General features: G+C 41.9%; 1 protein-coding gene across 1 annotated transcript; it reads right to left on the minus strand.

Moving 5' to 3' along the window:
• Nucleotides 1-2432: 2432 nt before the first annotated feature.
• On the minus strand, nucleotides 2433-4552 carry LOC130139229 (uncharacterized). The gene is made up of 2 exons (XM_056315751.1): nucleotides 3975-4552; nucleotides 2433-2899 (listed from the first exon to the last, which is right to left on the minus strand). Exons 1-2 carry the CDS (start codon nucleotides 4126-4128, stop codon nucleotides 2433-2435), a joined length of 621 nt encoding a protein of 206 aa, XP_056171726.1. The 5' UTR covers nucleotides 4129-4552.
• Nucleotides 4553-13141: the final 8589 nt, after the last annotated feature.

A 13141-nucleotide genomic window follows, 5' to 3' on the forward strand; every position in this document is an offset into this window, starting at 1 on the left:
TTTTAATAATGTTTTCATATTTTTATTCGAATTTTTATTTCTTTTCTCTTTCTTTTTTTCTTTTCTTCTCTTTTCCCTCTTTTTTTTTTTTACTGTGGCCAGCGAGGGTCGCCAGGCCCTCGTCCGACACTAGGCAAGGGTCGACGAACCTCGCCGGCCGCTTCACGGCCCTCGCCTTTCACGGGCGAGGGAAGGGAGGTCAATGTTCACGTCAACGATTTGCGTCCAAAATTAACAGGATTGACTCGATTGACAAAACGCGAAAATGTGGATAACTCAATTGGTACAACTAAAAGGTTTATGATTGAATTGGAACAAACACAATAGGTTGAGGACTCTCTTTTTTTTTTTTTTTTGGGGGTAATACTCCCCTCTTCCCATTTAGTGTCGGCTTTTTGCTTGCCACAAGCCTTTGTTGGGCCTCGTGACCTTCTGTAACGCTGGGCCTTTCATGCTTCTTTAATATTTCTAGTTAGTTTGATCAATCCAGCCCCCTGAAATTTATTCGAGTCATTCCCATGCCTAGCTCGTACGTCATTCTTCTACATTTTCTTTTCAGAAATCAATCACCGAATTCTAATTTAAAGCTTTGCGCACAAACACTGAGTAATTATCGAAATTGCACAAATGTATGACCTTGGGAGCTCTAAACGAATGCCAGTGTGCCATTATCACGTAAGTTTAGCAGCTGGCCTAATGGCTTCTGCTCGCTAGGCGGCGCTTGTCCATAAATGCCCCCGACTGTCCACCCATGGACTCAATCAGATACTATCTCTTTTTACTTCCTGTTTTTATGATTTTTCCCTCGAATTTAACTCTTTTAAATCATTATTAGAGATTTAACGATTTCCTTTATTTCTACAATCTTTTGTGAGCATGTTGACAGTATCTTTAATATAAATCCGTGTATGTTAAAATAGAATATAAAGAATAAAAAACGTAATCTTGGGAAAAGGGAAAGGACAATGCTTCTTGTTGCAATTCTTGAAAAGAAAATAAAATTGTGAAAAACCTATGAGAGTTGGACATGGCGTGAAAAGAGAGAGACAAAAGCCACCAAAAATTATAAACTATTCCCGCTTTGGCACATGGCACAAAAAATTCTAAACTTGTACCAGTGTGACACATTTGCCCTCCATCAATGAAAACCATTAAAAATATGCATACATGAACGTCCGACGACAAACAGTGTCGACATGGCACCCACGTAGCTAAAGTGAAATAAAAACAATGCTGTTTTAACTGAAAAATCATCTAACGGAATTTTGGCGAAGGGTAAATATGTTATATTGGTACAAGTTTGGGGTTTTTTATGTCACAAGAAAATTTTTAGCGTAAATGTGCCACAGTAGGCGTAATTTTAGATTTTTAATGTTACAAAAAAAATTCAGGATAAATATATCAAAGTAGGCATAGTTTAAGATTTTTTTGTGGATTTTTCTCAAGAGAGAGAGAAAACTCCCAAAAAGGAAGTGGATAGGTGTCAACGTAGGAAGAAAATATCTGGATGCGTGGCGTTTATTTTAGAAAACTTTGAAAAGAAAGTGGGTTGGTGCTGACTTAGGAGAAGGCCACATGTCACTTCAATGGTCTCTTACTATTACAGTATTAGATTAGATACCGCAAATACGGACTAGGACTAGTTAACTTTCATTTGGCCAAAAACAATCACGACCATTTTCAGAGGTCAAATTGAGCTCGTGTAAATTTTCTCAAATCTGTCTTGACTGAAGTAATCACAAGTAGATACTGCATACAGTTAAAAGAGAATACTCCATGCGGAGTGCAGGTGATGAATAGGAAGATCAATTTTCTTGTATTGCCATGAAATGATCATTTTAAAGACTGCATGCAAAGTACGATTGTTCCCTGTACAGTGGAAGGCAAACACTACTTCCTTTTGGGTTTATTTGATAGTATGTGGAAAATGATGATGCTTGAAAGCGAACTTTAAATAGGTTCAGGAAATAAAGCAACTGTGGAATGGCACGCCAAAATTAAAAAATTTAGATACTCAGTCCTATAGTAGAAGGAGTGAATTCCAGTGCAAACCCCATATTAAGTCGAATCAAACTACCCGTGAGCCGTTTTACATCGTTTCGGAGAAACTACAGCTAAAAAATTTCGAGGACCGACAATACAAGATTGAAGATAATTCGAGTCTGGCACACAAAAAACACCTTTGGCTGAATACTGAAGAAGGTCTGAAAGAACATTCACGGCACACTTTGAAATGATGTGGGGGGAGACTCTCCAATCAGACAGCACTGATTCTAGTATCCCTCGAGCTAATTCCGAAAGTAAAAAAAAATTTGGGGCATGCGCACCGAGAAGACGTCTTCCACAACGTCTCTAGTGCCGCGAGCTGACAGATGAATGATCTTCAAACAGCTTATACGCGAATAGGCAGCAACTTCCCTGGTCTTAAAAGTTTACACGGCATCATCTGGTGGGGTCTGAAAGAACGTGTCAGCATCTGGTGGGGTATCATCTGTCGTGAAGATATCAGCCCACCAATCATCATCATCTGAAGCGGTTGGTTGGATTCCTGCCATCACGCGATCGCCTTCAAGAGGAGGAAATGCACTGCTAGATTGGAAGCTTGGTATTGTGGCGTGGGGTGGCTCAGAGAAGGGAACATTGCCATCGACCAATTGGCTCGAAGAACCGATCATTTGGCTAGGCAAGGCACATTGTGGATAGATGTCGTGGGGCAGTATTGGCAGTTCGACATTAGCATTTCTCTTATCTCCGGGAGAAAATAGAACTTCAGAACCGTCTGTAGATATGGGCTGATGTCCAGCGGGATGAAAAGTGTGATCAACTGAGTACTCCAAGGCATTTCCAAAATTGGCAACTTGCGACTGCACTGGCAATGCCAAAGTAACACCATTATGTCCTGGAGAAAGAACTAGAACAGCAACATGGTTAGTAAATATAGACCGACGTGGGCACAGATGTACGATCTTATAAAATTTTTTGGAATGGATGGTTATGAGCTTTCACTATTCTGATATCACGGAAAGTGCCATTAATTTTTTTTTCCCTCGCTCTGCACATCTCTCTAATTTTTCTTCCACTGGTCTTTGTAATCTTTTAGGTGCTTCAATCTCAGTTTTGTGATATCTGACATATAAGTTTGACCGACCAACCTTCTTTCCTAGTATGATCATCCCGTCAACATTTCATAAAAATGAACATATAAGCTCGTTGCTATGTGCTTATTCCATCTAGTCATATCTACCTAGTGATAGCAATATCTTGTCAACATCCACTTAGCATCATCACCTAAGTGAAGGTGTTCGTGAGTATCTGCCCTCCCCCAGTCCCCCACTCAAAAAGGCACGTGTTACCAACTAATTTTTCAGTTGCATTTTAACTGTTTGGACTGAACACACACACACACATTCATACATACATACATACATACATACATACATACATACATGGATAGAGTGTATTGGATGAGGCTCATTTTGCAACGATCACAGCTTACAGGATATATCTTTTCGAGTATAATTAGCATTTGGATATAGAATGTTCTCAACATTGTGTGTCCTGATCGGTCATTTTGATAATTCAACTCTAATCATTCGTGTCCAAATTGAAGTTGCATCTCTTAAACTGAACCCTGATCAAATGTAAGTACTTGATTATTGCCCTTTTGCCTTTGTGCTGAATCTATTAGATTGTTGCTTTTGGTAGTGGCCTGCAGTAACCTACTCTTCTTGTTTGTTCATCAGTAAAAACTATCTCTCACTATTTTCATATGCAAGTTCAATTGATAGGGTAGCTGGACAAATAAACGTCTTCATATAATTCACAAACCAAATCATAAGGATCCGAAACACATTGCTTTTATTTATTAAAAAGCTCAACAATTAAGTGGAAAGTCGCATTTTCATCATTATTTCATAGGCCGCGTCTTTGTATGTGCTTATGGGAAAGATAGTTTTGTGTTTTGGAGCACGTACCTTCAGCAGTGGAGCCCGCATTTGCCGGAGGAGCTTGCGGACCAACTGGAGCAGGACAGGTTCCTGGAGCCAAATTATGTCGAACAGGGGTGAGATCTTCAATTTGTCCTTCAGAGACTTGAGATGGAAAAGAGCTTGAGCTTTTCTTCTGCATTGAACCAGTCTCATCATTCCAGTTAACAAAGGTATTCACGATTGTATCTCCATGTTCCTGGAAGAAAAACACTCAGTATATCACTCGAGCTGGATTGATGGAAGTATTTATCTCCACTATTGAAGATACACGCTCTGACTTCAAGCTACAATTTATTTTTTCGGCAAGTAATGTTGCCTTCCAATGGATGAACTTGTATTCAAAGTAAGTACGTAAGTGCAGCCTAGAGAAAGAAGAACAGAAAAAACATTGAAAGAACCTCAATTCACTTTACGCCTATCGACCCCCATTTCTCCACCACATAAAGGTCAGGTGCTTGAACGATGTAATGGAGAGTACAATCAAGGCAAGGGTCCTCAGGGTAAAGATGCAAAGTTGATTGACAAAGGACAAGTTAAGAATTAACAAGCATTAACTGGTATAGTTCTAAACTTGGATGGTCACATGTGATTCTAATGACATTTCGTTTCCAAGCAAAAAGAATGGGGGTGCATCAGTCAATGCTGCGACATGTCCAGGATAAATTATCTATTTCATCACAGGACTAGAGCAGATACAGTGCCTTTTCCAAAATGATAGCAAAGATTCTTCAAAATCGGCACCTTCTGCGAATCAAATATCCCGCATTTGCCGGTACATTGTCACACCTCCTTATCTGTTTTTATCTATATCTTCTCCCCCTCTCTGTTTCTACCTATGTATATGTCACCATCTCTTTTCCAACACAATTGCATATTCTTCTCTCCTTTTATGTCATAATCAAAAGCAATAAAATAACCAAAAGAATTTGAGTGGGAGGCTTCAACAGTACGGATAAAAAACAGAGCTTTAGCATCACTACTCATCTTACCACTCTGCGTATTTTCTCTTCCGTCTTGCAGGGCAAGTCATCACTTCCTCTTGACGTCTCACTGCAGCCAAAATAGAAGGAAAGAATTTGGACGTAAAATCATCGGCACACGTCAAAGCGCAAAACACATTTCGCGGGATGTATACGATTACCATCAGCAAAACAGAGGGAAAAGAAGAGCTTACCCATCAAATGAATCGGGTGGCTTCCTCTTGGAATGGCCACTTTTGGGGGATCTTGGAGTATCCGAGACAGGACTAGAATCCAATGCCATGCTTCTCTTTTCACGTTCGCTCATCTGCAGTCTAAATATACGAAAGAATTATATGGAGGAAGAAGAAGAAGAAGAAGAAGGAGGAGGAGGAAGAGGAGGAACCACTTAGAGATGTGCGCCAAAAATGACCGGAGTGCCTGCAGTTCTTGGGTTCTTGAAGGGCTGAGTACACTTTGCACGACGCATAAGCAAAATAAAAGTCCAAATTAACAGGAGGAGGAGGAGGAGAGAGGCGGGAAGCGGGCGGGAGATATGACCGTTACGTTTGCGGCAAACGCCACCGTTTTTTGGATTTTGTTTTTGTTTTTTTTTTTTATCTCCGATTTTAGCAATTTGCCCCCTTAAGCGTGTGAAGCTGTTTGTAATTTGTAATTTTTTTTTTGTTTGCTTTTTTCCCGCCTTTTGCCTCATGGATAAAGGGTTAACACCACGAAAAATTTCAAATTAGTACATGTGACGAATTTACCCCGAACTAATTTTTTATCACCAAAAACCCAAAACCGGTGCACCGGTGATCAATTTACCCCGAACTAATTTTTTGACCACCAAAAATCCCAAACCGGTATACTTGTGATAAATTTACCCTCCGTTAATTTCCGTTAAATTGGGCTATGCCACCAGAAACCACAAACCGGCGTGGAGGGTAAAACCCCAAACTGACACCCCTCAACTATCACGTGTCATCCAACTCGGCAATTTGACGGTAAAATTTAACGGCAACTAACGGAGGACAAATTTATCAAAGGTGTACCAGTTTGGTCTTTTTCATAGTATTAACCCAATAGATAAATGAGTTGTTTCTTTGCACGCAACTTTAAGCTAAATCCTTGGAGCTGGATCTCTAATCGATTGGTGATGTGCTCGGATGTCGATTATCATCTATGTGTGACTCTGAACGAGCGACAGAAAATTCATTTAATCGCATCTAATCACACGTAACCATAAGTTATAACAACGAACGAACGCGTGTTATAGTTATCTATTGATAGATCCCGGGAATATTAGAGACAAATTAATATGGCTCTGATCCATCAAATTAATGATGTCAAAGCGATTTGTGGTCGCTTCCTCTGATACTTCATAAGGTTTTTCTTCGTAATGTTTGGAATGCGATATGTATTGTGCTCGGGTAAAAGTATTCCGATTATGGAAACTCGCTAGTTTTCCAATCCACGCTTTGCATAAATTTTCTAGGGTTAATACCACGAAAAACCCTAAACTGGTACATTTGTGACACATTTACCCCAAACTATTTTTTTTACCATAAAAAACCTCAAACTGGTACACCTGTGACAATTTTACCCTAAACTATTTTTTTGACCACCAAAAACCCCAAACTGGTACACCTGTGACAATTTTACCCTGAACTTATCACAAAAAACCCCAAACTGGTACATATGTGACAATTTTACTCTGAATTAAAATTTTAATATTTTTTTTTATTTTTTTCGAATTTTTATTTATTTTTTATTCTTTCTTTTCTTTTTTTTTTCATCTTCAAACCCTGGCCGGTCGCCGGATCGGCGACCGGCCAGAGGCGGAAGCCGGCGAGGGCCGCCATCACCGGCGTCGGGGCGAGGGCCGTCCTCGCCCGCCAGGGAGCAAGGGCGACCCTCGCCCGACTCGAGCGAGGGCGGTCCTCGCCCGGGACGCGGATCTGGCGAGGGCGACCCTCGCCGCGTCGGGCGAGGGCCGTCCTCGCCGCCTAGGGCAAGGGCGCCCTCGCCCGACGCGAGATGAGGGTCGCCCTCGCCCGGATCCGCGTCGGGCGAGGGGCCGCCGACGCCGGCGAGGGCGGCCCTCGGCTGCTTCCGCCTCGCGGTCGCCGGACGGCGACCGGCCACAAGTTGAAGGTAAAGGAAAAAAAAAAGAAAAGAAAAGAAAAGAAAAAAGAAAAAATTCAAAAAAATAATATTAAAAATTAGTTCGGGGTAAAATTGTCACATGTGTACCAGTTTAGGGTTTTTTTTGGTATGTTTGGGGTAAAATTGTCACAGGTGTACCAGTTTGGGGTTTTTTATGGTCAAAAAAATAGTTAGGGGTAAATGTGTCTCAAGTGTACCAGTTTAGGGTTTTTCGTGATATTAACCCAATTTTCTATTGCAAAGAGATGATTAATAAGAACTCTCAATCTTATATGGTTTTTCAATTACCCAAATAAACGATTTTGAATTAGTTTTTCCTAAATGTGGATTCATATAAAAACAACAGTATAAAAACCAACATTGATCAATCAAATTTAAGTATTAATGTAATACGAACAGCAAAATCTTCATTGAAATGCATTTGTTTTTGTTTGCATTGAATCCTGTCATACATTAATAACACTTATCATAAGGGAAGGGTCACAATGGTTTTGCGACTTCAAGAATGACGGCTAATCGAGTCCTTCCGGTTCCAAATGTTCCTTTCTTTTTAAGACCCGCATTTTTATGTCATGGTGTCCGGGGCGAGACAATGATTATGATTGGGGTTGGTCGGGATCCGGCTGCTCTATTCATCTTAATCATTGCAGTGGGGTGCTAAATATATCTAGCCCGGGCATCGCAGCTCTCACTTATGACCGGGGGAGGAAGAAGGGAAAAAGAGAGAAAAAAATGCAACATGTCAGTGCCGGTCGTGCCGCGTAAGATGGCCGGCGCTAACTGGACCGCTGCATGGGCGATTTTAAGCCGAAATTGGCCGGAAAAACTAGATTGGCAAATCATCAAAATGTTGAATTGATCAAATTAAAAAGCTTAGAATTGAATTGGCGTCAATGCAATAGATTTATGTCTTCTTTTTTTTTGGTAATTATCCCCAGAATTTAGGGAATCACCGATTGTCTTTATAAAGCAAGAGACGAAGCCTTCAATCAAAAAAAAAATCGTACTATTTAGCAAGAGTAAGTAAAAATTACCGAGAATAATACTATTTAGCAAGAGTAAGTAAAATTCGTACCCCCACTGAACTATTCAACACAAAGCAAATCTTCATTCTGCTCAAATCATATAATAGCGCAAATCAAGGAACCATGCAAATGCAAGACATAAAGGGTGGGAAAAAAAATCATCTTCGGCCATATTATCAAATATACAAACCGAGCATTCGCGTGGCCGCCTATGCAGATGAACTATCAACTAAATGCAGGAATCTCAGAGAACAGAACTGTTGTTCAAGAAGCGCAATTTGAGAAAAAAAAAATGTTGCCCGTTTCAGAGAATAGTGACTTTTGTGGACCATTCTCGAGAAACGTTACCCGTTTCAGAGGATTCATTTTAGGGTGCATTTTTTTTTGCGAAAAACTCAACTTTTTCCAAGAATACGATTAGCTTTTCTTTATTTGGTGATATATAGTCAAAATTTTTTTTGATGTTTTGATCACATTGGAAAATGATTTCGATTTCATGATTTCATCTTGGTAAAAAAAAAATCAAAATTTTTAATTTTTAATTTTTTTATTTTTAAAAAAATTAGAATTTTTAATTATTTTATTTTTTCCTTTTTATTTTTTATTATCTTTCTTAAAAAATGAATTTTTAATTCATTTTCTTTTTTTATTTTTTCTTTTCTTTCCTTTTCTTTTTCTTCCTTCCTCCACCGTCACCGGCCAGCGACGGCCACAGGCGCTTTCCAGGATCTGGCAAGCCTCGAGCGAGCTCCAACCTCGTCGACCTCAACCAAGCTCGAGGCAAGGTCGAGGTTGAGAAGCGAGCTCGTGCTTGCCATCCTTGGGCGAGCTTGACCTTGCCAGATCCTGCTGAGACTCGAGCTTGCCAGCCCGCACTTGTGGCCGGTCGCCGGTTGTCATCGAGGCCAGCGACCGGCGGAGGGAGGAAGAAGAAAAAGAAAAGAAAAGAAAAATATAAAAATAAGCTAACTTTATAATAATAATAAAAAATAGGAGGAGGGAAACACGCGAGAGAGTTTGCAGCCCTTGCCGCCGCCCCCACTACCGCCGGGAACGCCCGGAGAGGGCCGCCATTGGACTAAGTTTTTTACAATGAAGCATACATGCAAGTGACATTTCACACGACCTTCCTATGATCCACAGCCACCATTCTCATATATTAACCAAATGTCCTCCACCATTCACGTCAAGTAAATCTCCTAGATAACATCATCGCAATTCACATCCAAATTTGTTCATGAATATCTTAATATTCAAGCACGAACTTGATATTTTATCACATTTTTTTATTTGATATTACATGTTCATGAATATCTTCATTTTTTGGCATTGTCGATTAATTAATTAAGTTGTTATTACTTAATTTTATTGTTATCAAAACATGAAAATGAAAACCGTCTCTCTGCTTTATTTTTGTTCAAGAAATTCCGTCACTTTTTGAAATGCATTACTATTAACCCTTCCGTTATACGTATTCTCCTCTCGATTGATTTTTACTGACATGGATACTGGAGTATTGTGTCATGTTATGATTCGGTCAAAATTATCTTGTAGGTGTCATGTCATGTTATATATAGATGTTTTTTTTTTAAAAAAAACCCCAAAATTGAGAGAGAGAGAGAGAACGTTTGTGGATCCATTTCAACTTTCGAGATCACAACTACTGCTAGCATGATCACTCGGGCTCTAAGCTCGTGGTCGCCATGGTCACTCCTGCTTCGAGCTCATTGCCATGGATGCTCAAACTTCAAGCTCACGTCCCCCAAGGTCGGTTGTGCTTGAGCTGCAAGCTCGCAGCCATGGACGCTCAAGCTCGAGTCTGCCGTGGTCACTCCAGCTTCAAGTTCGAGCTCGCGGACATCATTGCCACTCCAGCTCTAAGTTCATGGCCATGAGCGCTTCAGCTTTGAGCTTGTGTCCCCCCATGGTCGCTCGTTGCCGCTCCTGATCAAGCACTGCAGCGAAGGTGCGGCCCTTGCCAAGCACGGTGGCGAGGCGCCACCGTTGCCCCAGATGCGAGGGGCCGTCCCTTTGAAACAAAGCTCGGAAAGAGGCGTTGTTGACTCTCTCTCTCTCTCTCTCTCTCTCTCTCTCTCTCTCTCTCTTCTTTGACACAATGCTCAGCGCTTATGCCAGCATTTCTATACATATTTTAATCTCGAGAACCAATATGAACGACAAAGATCATGGTTCAACGACCTCAAGTAGCCAAAAAATGATCGGGACCTAATCTAATATTGGGTAGAAAATTCATAAACTATCGGTTCTTTCATGCCATTTCTTCTTCGCATTGTTGTTACGACGTGCCACATCAACAAAATGGACCAAGGCTTTCAATAGCAAATGATAAAAAGACACAGATTGTGCAAATCAACTATGCCACACTGCACTAGATTACACGAACCAAACAAAGTCATAGACTTGATTGAAGGGAAAAAGAAGTTTTAGATTTCAAGGCGATGCGGCCGAAGTCAAACCACGGGCTACGATACAAGTCGTAGCCAACCGCTAGTAAAGCGGATGCCTTCGGTGATCCTTTGAATTCGCATCTTTTTCTGACACATCCCATCCCATCTATCGTAAGATGTGATATCCGATTCAACTTTACGAGAATAAGCAGCAGCGAAAACCCTGATCATAAAGACGAGGACTGCCGGAGCTCTGAGAATGCATATACACGAATTCAATGTCAAGTAATACAGTACGCTGGCAATCATGAAGCTTCAGGCAATCTGCGTGCCATATGTTATACATTACCATTGCTACATTTTTAGGAGGCTCGCCGTAAATCTAGTGCAAATTCTCTAGCCACAGAGAGCGAGAGAGCAAGAGAGTACCTTCGAGCAATATCGATGCAAAATCTCGAATAATGTTGCCAAAAGTCTTGCTTCATTTTGTAAGAAAGTGAATAATACAGGCTAAACCGACCTATGCAGCTTATTACGCTGACAAACTTAAGAAGTCTAATTACAGTCACTGTCCATGCAGTCGTTAATCTACCGACAAAAACCACATCTGTAGGTTCTGAATCTTACTGCACCTACACGAGCAGATTGACATACATCTAACGCTAGAACTGACATAATTAAACCAACCTTACCACCTGTCACGACCCACCAGAATTTTCCCCGGAGAGGGGAAGATGGCGTAACCTGTTATGCACTAAATCTAGATCTGAAACTTAACTTAGGCTCTCCCAAACTCATATCATATGGCGACTTATGATTTAGATTTTTAACCTGCAAATGATTTTTATCTAGGAATCGCCACTAATCGATTTGAGGTAGGTCGATTAGAAATCCAAGTAAGATGTCGGGAGAATCACCATACTCTTACGAACCAGAGATTAAGTGAGTTCGAGAACTTTGTTACACTAGTTGAGTGACTAATGCCTTTTCGGTACCTTCCATCCTATTCATTTGAGAAAATATTTGTCTTGCAGTTTGGATAGATTTTATGACCTATTTCCTAACATGTAAAGTGATCAAACGAATGCACATTTATTAACGATTAGTAATCAAAATAGATATGCAACCTAAAGTTCTAATCATAATTAAGGTGACAACATTCAAAACACGACAATTTATACAATTATATTCTAATTAGAAACAACATGTATAATAATAATACAACACTAGTAAAAATGACATGCAAAATTCTACTACATAGCCCAATATGTTTATTCGATTTAGACATAATTATTAATAAAATAATTCACATAATTTAGAAAAATATTTAAAAAAACTAATTCCTAAATTCCTAATTTTAAAAGAAACAAAAAAACGATTTATTTATTTATATTTTTTGGAAATAATAAAAACAATAATAATTACGATTTTAAAAATAATTAATTAAAAATAATAAAATATTCAGCCTGGTCGTATGGGCGGATTCGGGTCAGAACCGACCCGGGTCGACGGACCCGATCCAAAATCGTTGACCCGGGTCCTGACCAACCCGGATCCGACCCGAATCCACCCATGCGACCCGACTGACCCTCTGTATTCCCCTGCATTTCTGCCTTCGCGGCGTTCTACCTGCCGCGGCCGCACGCCGACGCCCGAACCACCGTCGCCTTGCCGCCGTGAACCGAACCTGGCGCCGTTCCTCCGCCCGTGTCGCCGCCGGATCGCCAACGACCCACTCCTCCGGTCAGCCCCTGTTCTTAGCCCCCTGCTACGCAGCTTCGACGGGGACGACCGGGACGAGCGGTGTCGTCCATCCCGGCCTGGCGGTGCACCCGCTCTGGTGCCGCCTTGGCGCCACCAGCCCGGCCTCAGTTTGGCCAGCCACCACCACCGACCGGGACTCAGCTCAGCCTGACTCGGCCACTTCAAACTCTACGCCCGTCCTCAACGTGGCCTCTTCTCGACACCCAGACACACAAAACGTTACCAAGAGGCCCCAACTGGACGTGATGGTGCCCGGACGACTCAACGCCGGCCAAAACAGAAGACCAAAAATCAGATCTCGTCTAGACATTTCATCGAACAAGTGGAGTGCACTGGCTTGAAAGAGGAAATCCAAGCCGACCGAGGCTCAAATTTGTTCCGGGACTCACGACAACCTACGAGCATCACATACGGCGTCTGATCGATAGGACCGACAGGACCCGAGCTCGCGTGAGCCGGACGGCCGCGAGTTCCGGCCCGGCGTGCTCAAAACAGGGCAGGACCGGCCAAAACAGGGCCTACCTACTGAGCGGCAACGGCAGTTCATCGGTCAGGCGGTGGGACCGGCCGGCGGTGTTCGCGAGTGACCGAGGTGTCGATCGATGCCCTCCTTTTGCTCTCACTTTGTCTCTCTCGACTCTCTCTCTCTAGATCTCTCTCGGTCTCTCTCTCCAAAACCGAGCCCCTCTGTTTTTCTTCACTGCGTGTAGCTGCCCCTGGCTCGGCGGCGAGGATTGGTGGTTGAGGCTGAGGCGCGGTGGTCGCCGGCGGACGCCCTTTCCCTCTCTGGTTGTCGCTCTGAATTTCTCTGGGTCTCTCTCCCGCAT

The sequence above is a fragment of the Syzygium oleosum genome, unplaced genomic scaffold, assembly GCF_021117445.2.
Source record: "Syzygium oleosum isolate NSW1041296 unplaced genomic scaffold, Sole_v2.1 Sole_v2.11, whole genome shotgun sequence".
NCBI lineage: Eukaryota > Viridiplantae > Streptophyta > Magnoliopsida > Myrtales > Myrtaceae > Syzygium > Syzygium oleosum.